This window comes from Diabrotica undecimpunctata, chromosome 2, assembly GCF_040954645.1.
Source record: "Diabrotica undecimpunctata isolate CICGRU chromosome 2, icDiaUnde3, whole genome shotgun sequence".
Taxonomy (NCBI): domain Eukaryota; kingdom Metazoa; phylum Arthropoda; class Insecta; order Coleoptera; family Chrysomelidae; genus Diabrotica; species Diabrotica undecimpunctata.
The window spans coordinates 63,420,764-63,442,422 of record NC_092804.1 but is presented as its reverse complement, the minus strand read 5'-3'; the positions used below and the strand labels follow the sequence as shown (position 1 = coordinate 63,442,422).

Below are 21,659 nucleotides of genomic sequence, written 5' to 3'. Positions count from 1 at the left end.
AACTTTTTAGAGCGGCAGTCAACAGAGTCCGCATAGCCATGATGATTTCCAATCTTCGATAGAAGATGGAACTTAAAGAAGAAGAAGTAAATGTTTGCGATAATTAGGAAAAAAAGGTATATTTAAAAGTTTTAAGTGTAAGTTCTGTGTAAAAAAAATAAACTCTTCACTAACCGATAGCGCAACACGGACCTAGCGCAATCTTGAGAAGGTTTTAGACAGTTGCATTTATAAATGTTAATAAATCACCTTGATAGTATTAAAACAAAAAACAAAATTTGGGAATTTGAGAAAGAACTGTATAGCAAAGGTTAAGAAAAGACACATCGATAGGAGAAGAACAGTTTAGGTTTATTTTAGGAAGGAGGCCAACTGATGTCTTATTTACTTTGAGACAGTAGATAGAGAAATAGGGCGAAAAAAAGAGCTACATTCGGTGATTATAGATCTTAAGAAGGCGTTTAACACAATATCTAGAAAAGAACTATGGAGATGTATGACAGTAAAAATTAATTGCTGAGAAGTACGTAAGGCTTTTAAAGGATAGGCATGGAGGAGCGTAAACCAAATAAGGACTTTTGTCGGATTGGCCGAAAGTTTTTCAGTGATGGTTGGTTTGCATTTAAGTTCCTCACTACCTGTTTATTCTTGTTATTAATATACTAACAGAGAAAGTAAAGGAGGCAGCTCCTTGATCAAAGCGTTTTTCGAAAGTTATTAGTAGAGGAGAGCAAAGAAATGTTAGAGAGGTTGGAGGGTTAGAAAAGGCTTATTGAAAAATAATAACTCAAGGGTAGCAGATCGGAAACAAAGTATATGTGGTTAAAAGGAATAGAAATGGTTGATGATGTCGAGTAATATCCGAAAATAAAATATTAGATCGAGAAAATGCCAACAGACGCAGGTTGGTCTAACTGGAAGCGATTGGGCGGGGAACTCTGATCTCGTTAATGTGCGGCGGTGAAGCGTGGGCTTTAAAGAAGATGGGGGATGTAGATCAAATATCCAATTACAGAATTGCTATTAGAGAAAAAAAATGGTATACTTAATATTGCATTGAATAATTGACTTATGTGTTACTAATGCTAATCAACTAGCCCGCTCTTATGGATATTATCATGACAAATTAAATTTTAGGAAAGAAATTGCATAGCATTTTAAAAAAAAATATTGAGTTAGGTCGAAAATGCCTGGATCAAAAAAAGCTTCTGGGTAGCAACACCATCTCAGAAAGCTCCTACTTAATAGTTTTCCAACAGACAAGAAGATGTTCCCAGTATAAAATTAAAACTACCAAACATGTGGAAGTTTTCAAAGTCCACTTATACCGATAAATCCACCGATAAACATTTTAATGAATTTTAATAAAATAAAGACAAACATAATCTTAGTTTTTCTTTCAGTGAATGCCCAAGGGGTCGTTAACGACCCACTCTCAAAATCATAAACTAAATATCAAAAAAAAAAATTAAACATTTTTTTATGTCCCTTTTAACAATTTTGTAACAGAAAACATTGATTTGACTGGTTTTAATAATAATTTATAGTTGTGGGCATTAATGGATTAAAAAGAAAATTACTGTACAATGATTATTTATTATTTTTTCTTTTTATTTATTAGATATAAATTATAACTTACCTCAACATATTGTATTCGCTGTTTTGGTACTGGCTGAAATTGTGGTAAGGGTTTTGGAATTTTCACAACTATATCCGTTGGCTGTCTAGAAACCTAAAAAAAACTTGGGTATTACTTTAGGTTTTACGTACAGACAATATTATGCTTAAATAAGAAGAAATATTTACAAAATACTACATTTTTAATGAAAAAAGTAAAGTACAAATTAATTTACAACCATAGTCTCAGTTTTCTTCTTCTTAGTTTGAGAGGAGGCGTTAATATCTGGCTCTTGGTCATAAGACCTAGGTACCATACCCCATTTATTTTTTAATTAAACTCCAATTAAGTCCAGTGGTCTTATTAAAGGCCAAAAGTTTCTTCATTGATTGTTTTAGGATCTCTTCTGGTTTAATCCTCAGTTCGCCAGAGAATTTCAGAATGGACACATCATATTATAGTCGTAATTGTATTGAACAGAAGAATGGAAAAAGACAGAATACTTTTAATGACGTATATACCTATGATCTTAATAAAAAAAGATAGCAAACTAAGGGCACATACCTAGAAATAATAAGTAAGTTATTACAATTCATTATGAAGGGTAACATAGAAGAGGAAACAAGAAATTTGCGACTGGACCAGGTTAACCACACATAAACTTTAAATAAAAGGAAAAATACATCAATTGTTGGTTATAACCAACCTTCATTGTTAAAGTTGGTACTAGAAAAAGAAAAATATCAATTACAAATTTCTTTCGAGGGCGGAAAGTGAACTAGAAGAACTTTGAAAGTTCCACACAGATGTCATAACTGATACTTATCAACTCAAGATTAAAGATTCAATTATTCTGATGGGTGACCTTATTACTAAGGAAAAGGCAGATAAAAAAACATTATTGTAGATTTTGGTCTTGGCGATATAGATAAATGGCGAGACTATTTCGCAGATTTTTGCAATTTTTTTTTTCAAACTATCTCAATGGAAATCTGCAGCAGATACCCCTCGTAAAATTGTAAAAAGTCAAATTGACTACATAACCCTAAGTAATCATTACATAAGACTCTAAGCTCATGTACATTTAAACAGTTTAATAAATAATAAAAAAGTTATTAACAGTATTTAGAAAGAGCAATTTTGTTGAAAATAAGTACTAAGTTGAAAGTAATACTTTTAGTATTACGTTTGTAAGTTTATTCTTTTGCAAGAAATACAAGGCATAAAAATATTCCTATATTTTAGATACTTAAAATAAATTACAGTAGATAATATACCGGTATTATCAGATTAAGAAAGGTTTTTATTTATTAACCCTTAATGTGTGTTATACTTGATTTTATTAGTATTTCACAAGAGCAGACACTAAGTGGCAGTAATGCCTACAATATATATAATTCAATATTAGTTGTTTTACTCAGAAACATATCAAGTGCTGACCTAATTCGGTAAGGACGACGTCTAGATGTATTTTTCTTTTTGTGTTTTTCTGTTCAAGAGTCTCTTCAAGTTTGTGGTGAAATTTATTGGCAAAAAGATATCGAAAAAGTTTTACTCTTACTACACTAATAATGAGTGTTTCTTGTACGGTCTTAAATACGATAGAATTCCGCAGCATCCGAATGATTAACGAAGAGGGTACATTTTCCAAATTTTAAAATATGACAAAAGTTTAAATTATTTTATGCAAATGGAGCAAAATATTTTTTATTGTGCAGTGCGTCAGAAAATAATATAATTACTTTTGTTTTCATGTCTTCTGTCGAATATTTCTCTTTGTTTTATATTCACAAAAGGTGTAGATTTTCTGGTTTTATTAATTCTTGCAATTTTTTTTTGTCCTCGATATGTTATTGCATCTGTTACTATTGATTTTCTTATTGTACAGTTTTCTATATATTTTTTTTGTGTTAAATAGATCTTCTGGGATTTTCACAATTCAAGCCTCCCTTTCACCTTTATCGTGAGCCTACTTAATTCAGCTCCAGACCATTCCTTTGTGCTAGTTTTTCCTTTACCAGTAATTATTTTATTTTCTTGGCACCCTGTAATCCTGTTAATTTACGATTAAGTAATTTCCTCTTCAAACCGACTCTACATTATATTCGTCACTATAATAAATCTTTTGCGGAAAGAAGTCACATGGCTAGTGACAAACTCAAATAAACTGTTTAAAATAAAATATATTTATTTCGTTGAAATCATATAATAAAAGTATAACTTCTTACCTGCGTACAAAGTACACACATATTCTTTTTTTTATATAATAATAGACTCGCACTACACTTTGACAACGAATAGTAAACAAATTCGTCCTTACGCCTTGACTTTGCCATCACAGCATACTTAGATACTTGCTTGTGTTACGAAAAATTAAATATTGGCATGCGTATCATTAATACATTTATTTCGGAAACGGTGTACTTTTTGATTTAAAACAAGAATATATTTTTTGTGTAGAAATGAATGTTATTTCATGTTTTTTTCCCACAATCTTTATACAGGGCGGACAAAAAAAATTATGGCCACATTAATGAACCAATGTCATAGTAGGTGGCGCCACCTACTGTCAATGGTAAAATTAATATCATTTTCACATTAAGCATACTAAATTATAGCAAGATACCAAATTTCACTTAAATCGGTTAAATAGTTTTCAATATATCCCTAAACATAATATAACAAAATATTAATGAATCACCCGTTAGAACGAAAACTAGCAACATTTTGCCTAAGCAATTTGAGCTCAAACCCTTTATTTTATTGTCAGCTATCACCCATTAGCTACTTGTACATCTAATTATGGGACACCCTGTATATCGGCAACTAATTACATGATATTTATGAAAATTTCTTTTATGAGGATTAAAATTACAAAAATCTTAAAGAAAATATTTTGATAGACATGTCACTTCCGATTATATTGAAAGTGAACAGCAACTTTGTTATTTTAAATGTAACAGCCTGTATATTATTTAATTTTTAAATTTTTATTATTTATTTTTTAAAGATTCTAGACAAAATTTGTATAGGGTACCACAGGTCAAAACTTGGGACAAGGTTGTTATTATTCCGAAAAGAATGGAATGAAATGGAGTAAAGAACCCAATAAGCGAAATGTTCGAACAAGAGCAGAAAACTGAATTACACATTTACCGGAAGTTAAAAATTATGCAAAGCATGCCAAGATAGCAATTGAGTGCTGCTGGCTATTTATTGATGGACAAATGATTGCTGACTTGGTTAAGCATACTAACCAACGAATTGCAAAAAAATCTGAAAGTTGGAAGAACTTTCCACATTATGGGAATACATCTGTGATAGAAATCAAGGCTGTGTTGGGGTTCCTTTACCTGTCTGGTTCATTAAAAAATAACCATCGTCATTTATATAAATTTTAGAACACTGACAGAACAAGAATGGACGATTTTCGTTGCACAATGAGCCAACGTCGATTATAATTTTTAATTTTATGTCTAAGATTCGATAACAAACAAAACCGTTAAGAAAAAGTTAAGTTAGAGAAACTAGCTCATATCAGAGCTTTCTTCGACAAGTTTGTGGAAAATTGTAAATCTGCATATTCTCCCTCTGAATTTTTGACAATTGACGAAAAGCTTGAATCGTTTAGAAAAAGATGTGCAGAAATGTGCAGAGATTGTGCAATATGTCAAATAAGCCATCGAATTATGGAATCAAGGTACATGCATTAGTTGACGCACGTACGAACTACCTACTCAATATGGAGGTATATGTGAGACAGCAGCCGGAAGGTCCATTACAAATTAGCAATGCCCCGAAAGACATTGTAGAAAGATTTGTTGCTCCCGTGTCTGATCGTGATCTCTGGTGTTTCGTATGTACGAAAAAAAAAAAAAAGTTGTTTTACTTATATCTTCTCTCCACCATGATACAACAGTAACAGATACTCATAATAAGCTGCCTGAAATTATTTTCTTTCATAATTTGACCAAAGGCGGAGTTGACGTAGTAGACGAGCTTTCTGCAACGTATAATGTAGCAAGCAACAGTCGTCGCTGGCCTTCGACAATTTTTTTCCCTCTAATGAACACTGTAGGAATCAATAGCCAGATCATTAACAGAAAAAACAACGATAGTCCTAACATTTCTAGAAGGCTTTTCCTGAAGAAACTGAGTTTCCAGTTGATCGAAAAACATTAAATAGAAAGAATGAATAACCCTAGATTAGCTAGAGTTTATCAGTGAAGAACAAGTAAAATATTTGAGTAAATTTGCATGATACTGAAGCCTGATCTCAGCAGAAATGTGTGAATGCTTATTATGATTAAGTAAGGAGAGGTGACTGGTATATTTTTATGGGTGCCAAGGTGATTTGATTGATATAATACGGTAGTCTTTTAACTCGTTCGTAAAATGGTACTGTCTTGGTGGTGTAATTTGTGTATTGTTCTAGTGATTCTTCCGATAGTAAACTTGAGACAAAGGTATGATCCTTTGCGCTTAGAATTTTTGAAGCCGAGCATAGTGATATATATCATCTTCTGAGGTATAGTGGCATTTCCCCTGATAGCACTTAAAGGCTTCTTATTGGAATGGTTCTAAAGGCTCCAATGATTAGTCGTAGAGATGTGGTTTGAATAACATCCAGTTTATTAGTTGATTTTTATTTGCTGTTTCATAACAGATGCATCCGTAGGCGAGTTTGCTTCTTATGAATGTCTGATATAAATTTAGAAGAATTTTAGTAGCTGAACCCCATCTATGATTGGATAAAACTCTTAGTAAGTTTATTTTTTGTTGAGAGGATTTGATCAAATTGTTGATATATAAAGTCCATGTGAGTTGTGAGTCAAATATTACACCCAAAAATTTGATTTCGCGGACTTGTTTCAGAGAATTACCATTTAGTCTTCTCAGTTAAAAAAGTTAAGCCAGTCTCTAAAGACCACATTTCTAAGCTGTTTAATGTTCTCTGTAAAATTTGCGTAGCTAATTCTATTATTTTACTTTTAACATATATTACTAGATCATCAGCAAAAAGATTAGCATTTACTGGAAGCTTTATGTGGTTTGTTATATTATTTATTGCGATTAAGAATAATATTGGACTTAAGGCCTATCCTTGAGGAATTCCATTATGGAGTGATTTCGATGTTGACATAAATCCATTCGTTTTTACTTGTATTGACCTGTTTTGAAAAAAGTTTTTGGTGAAAGCGAGAAAGTTATCATCTATTTTCCAGTTTTTCATAATTTTGAGGATATCATGCGTCCATGTTGTGTCGAAAGCTTTTTGATGTCGAAAAATATTGCGATTACTTTTTGTTGATTTGTAAATGCTTTATGAAATTCGGATTCTAGTGCAACAATGTTATCAGCTGTCAATATGTCTGAACGGTATCGGCTTTGTATTGGAATAAAAAGTTTTTTCTTTTCCAAGTGCCATTTCTGTCTTTTACTTAATATTCTCTCCATTGGTTTGCAAACGTTACTGGTGACAGATATTGTACGATAGGATAGTAAGTTTTTTGGTTTAATTATTTTTAAAAAAGGAATTATACTTGCTTGACGTCATATTGAAGGAAACACTTTATTTGTGTAAATATTGTCAACTAAAATTTTCTTTACTGTTTCAGGTAGTTTCTCAGTAGATATTGTTGGAATATCATCAGGTCCTGAAGAAGTTTTTTTTAGCATTGCCTAGGTTTTCGTTTAACTCGTCTAGTGTAATCGTTATATTGAGACGGCATAAAACATCTTCTATTTTGATTTGTGACAATTCGGTTTTTTCTTTGTATTTTAAGAATGTAGAGTTGTATTGATCATTGCTCGAATATAGTTGATAGTGATCCGCTAAGATTTCTACAATTTCTAGTTTATCTGAAGTAATTAAGTTATCTGTAGCAATGGTGTCGATATGATTAATTTTGGTTAAGCCTTTTATTTTTCTTATTTTCTGCCAAATATCACTTATTGGTGTAGATTAATTTATTGATGAGACATAATTGGCCCAGCTTTCTTTTTTAGATTTTTTAATTAGAAATCTGGATCTGGCTCTTAATGCTCTAAATTTTACTAAGTTAGTTACGGAATTCTGTTTTTTCAATATATTAAAAAGTGTTTTGTTTGTTTCAAAGAAGTTTCTATTTCGATATTATACCAGGGTAGAGGTGTTTTTGTGGTAGCTTTAGTTTTTCCAATCGCTTCTTTGGCTGAATCTATTAGGATAGCATTTAAATTTGTTATTGCAATGATTATATCTTCTAATATTTTGAAGTCTTTTATTCGTTCAGTTATTAAACTAGTGTACTTTTCGCAGTCCGCTGATTTTAATTTCCATGTTTCATATGGTTTTGTATTAATGTTTGTGTCTTTAATACGAGTAATCAAAATTGGTAGATGGTCGTTGTCAAATAGGTGTGAAAGTGTATTCCACTCAAGTAGTGGTACTAAAGTTGAATTGCTGAGGGATAAATCGATGGTTGAAAACGTGCCATTGTATGAGTTAAAACGGGTAGGCATTCCTGTGTTTTATAGCACCAGTGTGAGGTTGTTAATTATTTCTAATAGAGTTTTGCCATTTTTGTCAGTTTTCGAAGATCCTCAAGATTCGTTATGACAATTTGTGTCAGCAAGAATTAATTTATGAGATGGAATTTGTCACTTCTTTAAATCACTTTTGTAGTTCTAGGAGTATGGATTCTTTCTGATGTAGTAAATATACACTGCAAATGTTAATTTTAAAATGATGAACTATTGAGACTGCAACAGCTTTCAGATTTGTATCTAACGGAATTTCTTTGGACTCGACCGTAGATTTCACAAAGATGCCAACACCACCGCTAGTTATTTACTGCATCGGTCTATTTTTAATGTATGGTGTATAGTTTTTCAATTTTACATTATTATTAGAAGGTCGTATTTTTTGTAAACATATTACTTAAGGTGAGAATTCATTGATTAATATTTTTAAGTTTTCGATAAGGCTGTAAAAGCCATTCAATTTCCATTGAACTATGAATTTGGTTATTGGATAGAGTTGCCGTCGCTTTCGTCCTCGGTCACAGAAGAGTTGTCTGTTTCATGTATCTTTTTTAAGATCCTTGAAAAATTGTTGTTAAGACGTCGGTCGTTTGTGTTTATGTATACCATTTACAATTCAGCACTTTGGGTCTTTCTAGGTCACTTGTATAATCCTTTGTTACGTTTTCAGAAAACTTGTTGGTATTATTAGATAGTGATTCGGGTAGGTTTTGTGAGTTGGAGGAGGTATTTGGTAGTGGTCTGGTTGAAGAAGTAGCAGGAGTACTGGATTAATGAGCAGTTGGAGTTTCTGATGCAAGGAATGTTTTATTTATTGAATAATTTTCTGTTTCAGAAATACTAACATTTACAGATTGAGATAGCTGGTCAATATTTTGTATATTAATTGGTTCGATAGTGCAGTTTTGATCTTTGTGTCTTGTGGTATTACATTTTAAGAGAAATTTAGGCCATCCAAGGAAAGATAAATTCTGTAGGGGGTATTGTCATGAGATATTAGAAGTGAATTTGGGATATGATTATTAGTTGTTGGAGCAACAAATACTTGACGCCTAAAGCTTAATATTTGATTGTATTCAGATTCAGACATGCCAACTTTTAAAAATGTTATTTTAGACACCGCAATAAGCTCCAATTTTTTGAGCTCTTCTTCGATAATAGAGTTTGTAATACTGGGGCAGACATTTGATATCACTAGTCGGCTCGCAGGAGTAATTAATCTTCTAATTTATATGTCGTTTCCTTGTATTTAAACGGATTTGTGATTATTTAGTAATTTTTGTAAGATTGTAGTGTTACTGAGATAAATGCATACTCTGTTATTTGAGATTCTGGACGCAAAGATGATATTTTTTTGTTATACTAAAGTTCCTATTGCTGTTATGTATTCGTGTATTTTTATATCCGGTACTGATGACAAAACAATTGCTTGTTCTTTGGATGGACAGTTAACGCTGCTTATGGCATTAGAGTACGTTAATGTTGAAGAAGAGGTTGGTGCTGAAGATGTTAATAATGGTTTGGTGATTACTGTGTCAGTTTTGAAATTGTCATCCATTTTTAATTTTTATTTTCTTCATTTAATAGTAGTAATACTAGAGCCGCTACTGACTTAAGGTAATTAAGCCGGCTTATTGGCATTTTTATTGGAAATAAAAATAGATCTGCTGTTGTTTAGTTTTCAATTAAATCCTTTAAATGGTTTTATGTGGATCAAATAAAAATTATACTTACAATTGTTCTCTTCTGTAATTAGAAAACACTTTAATTTCACTCTTAGTACAAACTTGTATTTAAATTTTTGGTATAAACCAACTAAAAACACGTTTTTTTTTATTAGGAGCTGAAATTTATCGCCACTTTACTACTAAGTACCTTTTTTCAAGTCTCAGAATATGACTTTATTTTACCTTTAGTTTATAACTTAGGGATATAACATGTATGTAGTCATAGGTTCTTATTTAAAGCTTACAGATTAACTGTAGCAATCAGTAATATGTCCTTATTGTAATTATTGTACACAATATTATTTGTGTCAAATGCCATTGCAGCCTAGACACATTAATTTAGCTGTCTTTTTCCTCTTCTCAGATTAGATAGCTCCTTATTCTATTAAGTATTTTACGCTGCTTGTGAAAATATTGTTTCTATATAAACACCTAACATAGAATTCCCTTGATACACAAGAAATTTCTAGTATACCAAAGTTCGTGTGCAATTTGTTTTTAAATTAAGCTGGTCTAGGTTTTAGTAAGTAGTAAAGTGGCTTTTTACTTCCAATATTTACTAGGTAGATCAAGTATAAAGTTTACGTCACTTACCTAAGAGACTATTTAACAATAATACAAATACTAGCTTATCATAAAATCTTTAAAATAATAATAAAAACTCTATTATAATATTGATGTACCTATCGGTATCTATACATATTCAAAGGAATTTAATTCAGAACACTTTTATTTCTTATAGTAAGTCTTGGTGGTAGCTTGTGTTCATAGTGATGTTTTCTTAGTGTATACCTATTAAGAAAATGAAACATAAACGGACTAGTAAGTTGAAAATAGGTTAATAGGCGTACGATATTTAACATTTCATTTGCATGTTAAGAAAATTCTCATCGTAGCTTACAGTAACCAAACTAATCTAAAAAGTATTACCTCAGCTTTGAATCCTTCTTTGGGATCAGCCGTGTATGAAACAGTTCGAATGAATCCATCGGAGTCGACTACTGAATAACTTCCTGTAATTTTGTTTCCTTCTCTTTGTTCCTTTCTATTCTGATAGTTGGTGTGCAACTCATCCTTCACATCGAACCCGAATTGGTAGGAGGGATTGGGCTGAAACACAAAAGTTAAAAGGGGGTTAGAGCGGAATACTGACAAAAGACTGTAATTTGCGGCATATGATTTTCTCTTTTCTTTGTATTGTTATTTTATACACTTCGAAAACAACGGTTTTTGTTCTTTGAAGAAAATAATCATGACGAAAGGCTTATTACAATTACCATTGTCTCTTAGGATTCGTCGTTCAAGCATTTCAATCATTATAAATGTTTTAAAAACACGATGCAGAAAAAGAATTTTAATGGATTCTGTTTCGTGCAAACTTTAATCCACAGAAAACTCTTTAATAAAATTGTTGCATTATCTACATTTCATTTGATACGTTTTTACATTAGTATTATTCTTTATTTATTTAATTTAAAATTTACGTTATGTTTTTATTATGCTGTAACGCTACACGTGCTAATGTTATGCTATATGCTGTTTAACTACATAATAATATTTACTTATTGTTGCATTAGCATTGCTATTAGATAAGCCTTTGGAATTTCATTAGAGAATATTTTTAAAAGGAAGAGTATTTGTTTTATAAAATAAAAGTAACTCAAGGACTAAAACAAGGATGCAGTATGTCACCCTTACTGTTTAATTTATATATTAAGGCAGCCATCCAAAATTGGAAAAACCACTGCCAGGGAATGGGAATCCCCATAGGAAACTACGTACTGTTCTCCCTGAACTGTGCGCATGACCAAGTCGTCCTAGCTCAAGATTCTTATGATCAAGAATAATTTATGATAAAGCGTCTATACAGAGAATATGTAAAATGGGTCAGCATGAAGAAAAAGGAATATTTAGTTATCAATTCAGATGCAAGGTTTGAAGTGTTGATAAACAAGGACGTGGAAATCAAATAATTGGAAAAATTTTAATATTTAGGTGCACTCATTGATAAGAATGGCTTGGGAAAAACCGAAATTAAACACCGAATTAATCATGACGAAAAATTGTAGGATGTCTGAACTCCTTATGGTGGGATCGCAACATTTCCAAAAGGAACCATGGTTGAATCAGTTTTTTGTTATGGCTCTGAGGTATGGACAATTAATGCAGACCTAAAAGAAGATTGTTGGCAGTTGAAATTGATTATTTGAAAAGAAGTGCTAGAACATCCAGTCTGGAAAGAAAGACCAACGAATCTATAAGAAATAACATGAATGCTACAGAAACATTCATTAGAAGAGGTTTAAAATGGATTGGACATCTATTGAGAACGGCTGACGAACGGTAGCCACAAAAACTTCAGAGATGGAAGCCCCCTGGAAGAAGAAAAAGAAAAAGAGGTAGACCTCGACGCTCATAGAATGAAGGAATTAGAAGAGCGATTCGATCGAAATATTTGGGGGAGGAGCATGCCTTACAACGGGAGTATTAACGGAGGAGAACGGGAATACGGCTCGGATACGGATAGCCGTCTCCAAAATGTGCAAGTTGGATCCTGCAATATACATATATATTCCACAGGATGTGGAAACCACTAATAGAATAAAATTGTTGGTGTCCTTATTATAGAAAATAATAAAAAACTCTGGAACACGTTAACTTTTAAATTTAAAAGCGCGCTTTTTAGACATAAAGTTGAATGTACAGGGTGATCCACGCAAGTCTGTCATAGTCCATAATCTGTATTTTAGATGAAACACCCTGTATATTTTTATGTTTTTAAAAGATTCTTAACAACCTAATTTCAACGAACTATATCATGTAGGGTCTATAATGAATCATACAAGGTGAAATTTTGAAATTAATAATTTATCACGTGTTATGGTATTATTTTAAATTAGCTAAATACAGACAATACACTTCTACTCTAAGTGTCAGTATATTGCGGGATTGCAGTATATAATGATGGATAAAATTAACCCAAATGAAATAGCTCTTGGCACAATTTCTTTTTTGATGAATCAACATTTACATTGAATGGAGAGGTGAACCGACAAAACTGTAGATATTGGTCAGCGGAGCATCCTTATTGGATGAGTACTACACACACTCAGTATCCTCAAAAGTTGAATATTTGGGCAGGTATTATAGGAGATCATATTATTGATCCTATATTTGTAGATGGTAATTTGACAGTGGAAAAATATTTAAGCATGCTAAGAGACGATGTTCTTCTACTACTACTACTACTTGTCGGTTTATAACGTTCTCCGCCGTTTTCCGACTTCCAATCGCCACTTAGACCGGTTGTTCCATAGATCTTCTTCTATGGCCCTCTCTCTCAGTTCTTTATTTATTCCTTCGCTCCAACTTTTTCTCGGTCTACCTCGTTTTCTCTTTCCTTCTGGTTGCCACTTTAGTATTTCTTTTGGCATTCGTTGTTCGTCCATTCTTTGTAAGTGTCCGAACCAGATAAGTTGTTTTGTTGTTAGGTCATCTGTGATTGTTCGTTTGATTCCCATTATTTCTCTAATGCGTTCGTTGGTAATCCTTTCTCTTCTAGATCTTCCTGCGGCTCTTCTCCAAAAATCCATTTCCGTCGCTTTCAGCGTTGACAGTGTTCTTTCTTTCAGTGGCCATACCTCACAGCTGTATAAAGTGATACTTTTTACTATAGTCTCATATATCCTCTTTTTATTTTCTTTGCTGATGGATTGGTCCCATAAAATGGTGTTTAACATTGTGATGGCTTTTCTCCCTGACGTATTTCTCTCTCTTATGGCTTTTTCTAATGTTCCATCTTGTGAAATAGTGATACCTAGGTATTTGTAGTCACAGCAGTGCTTTATCTTAGTGTTATCGTCTAATATGAGATCTTTTTGTTCTGCTTCAATGCACAGCATGTTCTTCTTCAGTTGCTAACTTATATCCCAATCCAATAGATCCGACCCTAGCGCATGAAACTGTCTGGTTCCAGCAGGACGGTGCAACATCCCATTAAGCTTTAATGGTGAGAAATTACTTAAATGAAATCTTTAATAAATGGATTGGACGAAAGGGTACTATTGAGTGGCCAGATCTTACGCCTTTGGATTTTTTTCTGTGGGGTTATCTCAAGAACAAAGTATATGCAACACAACCAACTAGAATTGAAGACTTCAAAGAAAGGATTACTACAGAAATACAGAATATTTCACCTCAAACTTTAAACAAAGTTCGGGACGAGTTTTATACGAGACTGTGTTATTGCCAACAAGAAGGTGGAGAACATTTTGAGCATTTATTTTAATGTAATTTAATCAATTATTATATTATTAGGTATTCTATGAATTAATTGTCTTAAAGAAAATTATAATTAATTTCAAAATTTCACCTTGTATTATTCATAATAGACCCTACATGATATAGGTCTCAGTACAGCTCAACCTGAACATGAGATCAGGTTGTTAAGAATCTTTTAAAAACATAAAAATATACAGGGTGTTTCATTTAAAATACAGATTATGGACTATGCCAGAATTGCGTGGATCACCCTGTACATTCAAATTTATGTTTAAAAAGCGCACATTTTAATTTAAAAGTTAAGGTATCTCAATGTTTTTTATTATTTTCTAAAATAAGGACAGAAACAATTGTATTCCATAAGTGGTTTCCACACTGTATATAAATTAATATATATATAGTATTTTAGAAAATTTAAGAATACTTTGTCAAATTTGAATCTACGGTTAAAAAATTGGAAGCCCCAGGTTCCAAAATCAATAAAATGGATAAACTATGTCATTTACTGTTAACATACTTAAATGTTTTTATAACTGTTAAAACGATTTTTTTATATGACTAACTTCTTCTTCTTCACCCTCTTTATAAGCAATTCTGCTTGTTCATTGGCGAATTAATACCTCTATAGAAGGTTGTCACTCCATCTTTTGCGCGGTCGTTCGATACTTATTCTGCCGATTGGTAATTTATATCTTGCTTTTTAGACGACACGGGTCTCTCCCATTCTGTTTATGTGGTTATTCTTGTTTTGTTTCTATTTTGTGTCAATTCATTTATACACTGAATGTTACATTTTCTTCTGCCTATACTTCTCTTTCGATCTCTCAGCGTATTTCCTGTAATTCTTCTCAGTACTCTCATCTCTGTCGTTTTCATTAGCCTTTATGTTGTGGCTGTGTCAGGTCTTGTTTCTGAGGCATATGTCATTATTGGTGTTACACTGACTTTATAAATTCCTGACTTCATCTTAGTATTAATGTGTCTATTTTACCATGTAGTGTTATTAAGGCATCATGCCAGTCTATTTGCGTTTTGCAATTGATCTCTCACTTCTTTGTCTAGGTATCCATAGCTGGACAGTGTGATTTCAAAATAATTTATTTCCATTACTTGTTTAATACTAATGCCATCAATTTATATTTTATAGCTGGTTTGTTCTTTTCTGATTATTATTGTTTTAGTTTTCTGAAATGAGATTGTCATATTAAATTTTTTTGCTGTTATGTTCAATCTGTGGACCAGTCTTTACAGACTACCTTCACCTTGGCCTATCAATATTGCCCCGTCTGCCTAACAGAGTATTTTGATTTATTTGCTTCCCATTCTACGTCTTCTTTCTTTGTTAATGCTTTTGGATGATTTTTTTTGTGATTAAATTTAAAAAGGTAGTGCTCAATGGATCCCCTTGTGTTATGCCGCTGCCTATTTCTATAGGTTCTGTAAGTTGTCAATCTATTCTGACTTCCATTTTGTTGTTTTTGTTAGATATTTTCGATAGTTTTTATAATATTTAGGGGAACTTTCCTCTAGTGTACAAAAGATGGATTACATCTTTTTGAGTCTCACTCTGTCAAACGCTTACTTTAAGTAAATCAGACACAGAAATGCTGGTTTACTATACTCTGGTGATTTCTCAGTAATTTTCTTTATAACGAATATTGCATATGTACACAATCTTCTGCTACGAAAACTCTGTTACGAAAAACATCTGCTAAACTTATCCTCTGACTTAATAGTATTTGTAAAATTTTAGTTGTAAGTTTTAGGCTAGTATTTAACATGTTTAAAACTTTGTAGTTTTCTGGCTGTTTTTTAATTCGTTTGGTATTTCGTCTTTAACTTTTGCTTTTCTGTTCTTCAGCTTTTTAAGTATTTTATGAACTTCGTGTACATTTATATTAAGTTTTTCATATGTCATAATTTCTGTAGTTCGTATTTTCGTAGTTTTTTCGAGCTACTCTATCCACCCAACAAAACTGCAGGCGGAGTTTTAAAACTTTCAAACAGATTCATCATCAGGAAGATTTCTGCGAAGAAGACAACTAAATTTTAATAACAAAAGAAGTAATTCATGCTATTAATTGAACGAAAATCAATATAACATAAAATAAACCTAGAACTACATAGGAATAACTAACGGCTCTCATGAGTGGGTGTGGTTTTTTTTAAAGACAAATCACACACTATGACTTTTTTGACGAGTATTCTCCAGTCGTCCCAGAAACGATCCACAAAAACAGTGACAATATTATGTTGAAGTCATCTACTTTAAGGTGTATAAATTATTCGAATGTGGCCCCATTCTAACTCATCGGAATTCTATAATGTATGATGTTCTGCTAAAATTCTTTTGTTTTGTCACACCAAACATATTGTATACAGATTTATTCTGATATTCTGAATTCATATGAAAAATGCAAAATAAAACGTTTTAAGACGCACAAGACGGTACACTACAAATAAGCTATAGTATCGTGTTTGCCACTTAGTAACATTGTAGTACATTAAGTAGACCTCATTGTTACTCCACGAATAGTAAAAACTAAAAACAAGTCACCTGCTAAAGAAATAGTAGTAGTTTTTGTGGCGTAGTAGGTGACGCTGGGGTTTTCGTTATGGACAGATAGACAGACAAATATACAGAATAAGCAAATTATATATATATATATATATATATATATATATATATATATATATATATATATATATATATATATATATATATATATATATATATTTATATTGATTCCATCAGGTGTTTTTTTTTGTACTCAGCCAGAGGCATTATTTAAGAAAATAAATCAAAATTTGTCTTAAACCAAATCTATTTTTATCCATAGTTCTCTAGCATATCTCGTATGCCGCTATACGTTCAATAATAACAAAGATACAGTGCAGTACCCTTTGGTAGTCGCCTTGTTTGTTTTTTCTATCTAAATATATTCGTTATCTCCTCCCTTTTCATTTGATATGTTAGGATTCGATCAGTTGTTTATTTTGTATAAACCCAGAGGCCTTTTTAAATCAATAAATCAAAATTTGTCTTATAGTAAATCTATTTACTATAAGACAAAGTATCTATAGGGCCCTATGATATCTTGTATATCACTATTCGTTCATTAATAACAAAGACGCTGTGTAGTGCACTTTTGGTAGTCGCCTTGTTTTTTTTTTCTTAATATATTTGTTATATCCTTTCCTTTCATTTGCTGTGTCGCGTGTTAAGATTCGATCAGTTGTTTATTTTGTACTTAGTCAGAGGCCATCTTTAGGTCAATAAAGTAAATTAACCTTATAATTATACAAAAAAAAGTTATACAGAAACTTCTTCTAGTATCCAGCATATCCATTGTTCATCTTATTGGGACAAAAACGAAAATAGATCTCTCACGTCTTTTTTCTTCGCCGGCTTTATTCCAACCACTGGGACAGTTTGAAGAGCAATGTTTGTGTTTATGTTTCTTCCTTTCCAAATTGTGAATGGTATGTAATTTTCCATGTATGTGTAAGAACAAGCCAATGTTCCGTCTTTTTTATATTTCATTTGTACATACTGTTGAATGCTGAAAATAAGTCCTTTTGTTTTTGGCTTATTTAGAAAGAGTCCTTTCAAACTTTCAGTTCAATTTTTGATTAGCGTTCTGTCCATGACGACATTAAAAGGAGATGGATTTTTCCGACAATGCACTATTGCTTTCAAATATGGCTTTTCCGTCCCTATGTATTTCTTCTTTTTTAAATATGACTTTACCAGCACAAAACTGCGATCGCACTGGTTAAAGGAATGGCCACGAACCGGAAATATATGTCGAATATTCACGTATAGGTGACGTATATTTCACCTGATCGCCTTTTATCTTTTCTTTTTTTTTTCGCTTTACATTAATTTTCTTATATCTTGTCAGTTTTGTCTAACTACCTCTTCGTCAGAATCCATTTTTAAAGCACAATAAACACACTTACGTTAACGACAAGCAAACGAAAAACGGACGTGAACACAACTTTGTTAAAGTGGTAGTTAAATGTTTTGTTTATCGAATGACACAGGTTTGAGACATTGTTGCTAAACTTGGCAGAAATGAACTTTACATCATGGCGGATCGATTTAAACGATCTGCGGAAAAACGGCTCATAGGCTTATGGGCCCTTTTTCCGGAGATGGCCTCAATTTGTCTATTAACATCCATATTATCATGCAATATCTCGTATGTCGCTATACGTTTATAAATATTGATGATAAAGTTTAGTGGCCTTGTTGGTTTTTTCTAGCTTAATATATTGGTTACATCATCCCTTTCGTTTGGTATATTATATTTAAGGATTTGATCAAATGTTTATTTTTTACTTAGTCGGGGGTCTTCTTTAAGTCAATAAATCAAAATTTATCTTATCTTTCATCCATAGTACTTAAATAGCACTCGTGTGTTACTGTACGTTCATTAATAATGAAAATACCTTTTTGGTAGTCTTTGTTTTTTTTTCTATTTTATTTTAGTCGTTATACCGTCCCCTTCCATAACGTATCATACGCTTCAATCAGACCAATAACAACGGAGCTATGATGTAATGCCGGTGATGGAGTTTTCGGTACGGACAAATAAACAGACACGACAGAATAAGCGAACTATATAATTATATTGATGATGTCTGAAATTTTTAATATGAATAAGGCAAGGATGTAAAATTATTAAATTAGAAGAATTTTTTGTATAACCAAGTTGGTTTGTCTCCGTTTATTTTAATTAATTTTATTAGTTAGTTTTTATATCTGTACTTTTTGACATTACTTTGGTAAATTTATTTTCCCTAAAATATCTTTAAAGGAATATAATATTAGTTTTAATACATTTCTGTAGAATTTCGAGAATTGTAATTGTTATTATTAAATATTTATCTTCAAATTACTATAAATATTACTTTAAGAGAAAGTAATAACTCGGCTATTGTTTCTGAATAGTTTTCGTTATAAACACTTTTCTTACTTGATTTTGGAGAAGCGCATTCATGAAATAGTTGTGCGCCCTTGGAAATTATCCAAATTGAAAAGGTATTATTTTAGATGCAAGGACTGATTTTTACTACCCCTTCTATAGATATTTTGTTATCAAATTTTGTAACGTAGAACCTCTTTGTATCATTACCCATTCAAACGTGGGCATGTAAACATCGCTATAGCAAACAATATACATTCTATCAAGCTATCGTTGTATATTAGTTTAAATTAATAAAGTAATAGTATTTGCAATTATATTTCACGGCAAACTAGCCGTGGTTCAAAACACAATTAACAAAATAATTCCCGAAGTGAAAATCGAAACATCAAAAATAAAAATACTTTCAAATACTTTTCAGACTTTTCTGTAGCAGCAAATATCTACAATTTAATGTTAATTTTGGGACTACAAAAGAGTATTACTTTTTATCGAAAAAAAAACTAAAAGATAAGTTAAAAATGTTTTGTTCGAGTGACGTCAAACAAGAAATAAATATTGTACCTCCTTGTAAATTATAATATTTTTGAAGTCATTTAAAAAAATCAGATGCTTTTTGTCCCTATTAAATTTTAATGTTTTTGTTTATTTTACTGTGACAAGACATCTTGTAGAGAGACAGTTCGTAACTAATTTGTAAGGATATAATCGGTTATGTCAAAATTAAATTATTTTGTTTATCTTTGTTAATTCGTTATAATCCGTAACGTCAAAATTGAATTATTCGTTTATTTTTGTTAATGTGGAAACTAAATTTTATTACAATTGCAATTAAAATTACGTTAACAAATTTAACTAACCAGCATCAGTATAAACATTTTTATCACATTTAATATCTCGTAGAGAAATACATCTTAAAAATTGTGTCTTAAAATAAATACAGTGTTTCCGTAAAGTATGAAATAAATTCGATATTTCCGAAATGAAAAGCCTTTTTAAAAAAATCTAAAACACATCGATTTTTAAATTTATTGTTCTACATTTTACAATAAAATTTCATTATACAAGCTGATACACATTACAGTGATGACGTCATCGGCTCTTTTTTTAAATATAACACCCTGTAGTTTAGGACATTTTTAGATTGATAACAATGAGCTGATTTCAAAAAAGTATAATACTCGGGTCTAATAGATACAATTTAAAAGATTTGCGCTTAGAAAATAAATTATTTATTATCAATTGCAAAAAAGTAGCCTACTACTAGTTTTTGGTAAACTGTAATTATTTTTATTAACGTTCAATACCAATTAAGTAATACAATAATTGTATTATTTCGTGAATGTTCAGTATTATTGCTTAAATGAATTTGAGTGTAAAGCAAAGAATGGAAATACTCATGATAATTGGGTATGGAGACAAATCGCGAACTCAGATAGAAGTGTGTAATTTATTTAATGATAAATATCCAGAAATACCTATCACGCAGTCAACAGTAAGTAAAACTGAAAAGAAATTGGTACGGTTGAAAATGCACGCAAATCAGGTCGTTCCTCTGTAAATTATGTTACAACATTACATGTTCTACTTGCTTTTGAAGAAGATGCGCACACTTCTGTTCGTAAAGTTAGTAGTGATCTCGATGTTTGCAAAACAACGGTACACAAAGTACATAAAAGTAAGTAAAGTCAGTAAAATGCACAGTTGTACAGGAATTAAACGAGGATGATCCAGATAAAATAATACAATTTTGCGAAATAATGAAGTATAACAGCCACCGAAACCCTCTCTTGGTTCAAAATAATATTTTTTCTTATGAGGCTACATTCAAATTAAATAGCGAGGTCTACCGTCAGAATTGTAGATACTGGGCAAAAGAAAACTCCAACTGGATGCGGGAAAACATCATACACAATACCCGCAAAAGGTAAACGTAAGACCCTACTATTTCGAAGGTAATTTAAACAGGCCAGCATACCTTCAGTTTTTAAGTAGGTATCTCTTACCTACTTTAGTTAATTTATTCCCCAGTACAATTAATCTTGGAGGTTTTGATAAAAGTTTATGGTTTCAACAAGATGGTGCGCCCCCGCATTATGCTTTAGATGTTCGAAGGTACCTAAACGAAATTTTTCCAAACAGGTGGATTGGAAGACGTGGACATATTGAATGGCCAGCGAGGTCACCAGAACTCAATCCTTTGGATTATTTTATGTGGGGTCATTTAAAGAATGTTGATTATAAAACGAAACTTGCAAATATTGGAGACTTAAAAACAAGAATTCGTAAAGAAATAAACAATATTTCTCGAGAAAGCATAAACAAGGTTCTACAAGAATTTGTACAACGTTTGGGTTACTGTCAAATACAACAAGGGCTACAATTCGAACATTTAAGAATAAGTCATGTATTAATTACTGGATTACTTTCAAGTTATTTATTATAATTTATTTATAATTCAATAATATTATAAATCAATAAAAATTAATTTTCTAAGCGCATATTTTTCAAATTATAGCCGCTAGACCCCTAGTATTATACTTGGGATCAGCTCATTTTAATCGATCTAAAAATGTC

General features: G+C 31.6%; 1 protein-coding gene across 1 annotated transcript in view; it reads right to left on the bottom strand.

Annotated features, from left to right (window-relative positions):
- The window catches only part of LOC140433324 (uncharacterized), a 55,973-nt gene that overhangs the window by 13,709 nt on the left and 20,605 nt on the right, over positions 1-21,659 (bottom strand). Inside the window, exons 3-4 of the mRNA XM_072521355.1 lie at positions 10,801-10,980; positions 1,640-1,732 (exon numbers count right to left, since the gene is read on the bottom strand). Of these exons, the coding sequence (XP_072377456.1) occupies positions 1,640-1,732; positions 10,801-10,980 (273 nt within the window). The remainder of the gene's footprint in view (positions 1-1,639; positions 1,733-10,800; positions 10,981-21,659) is intronic.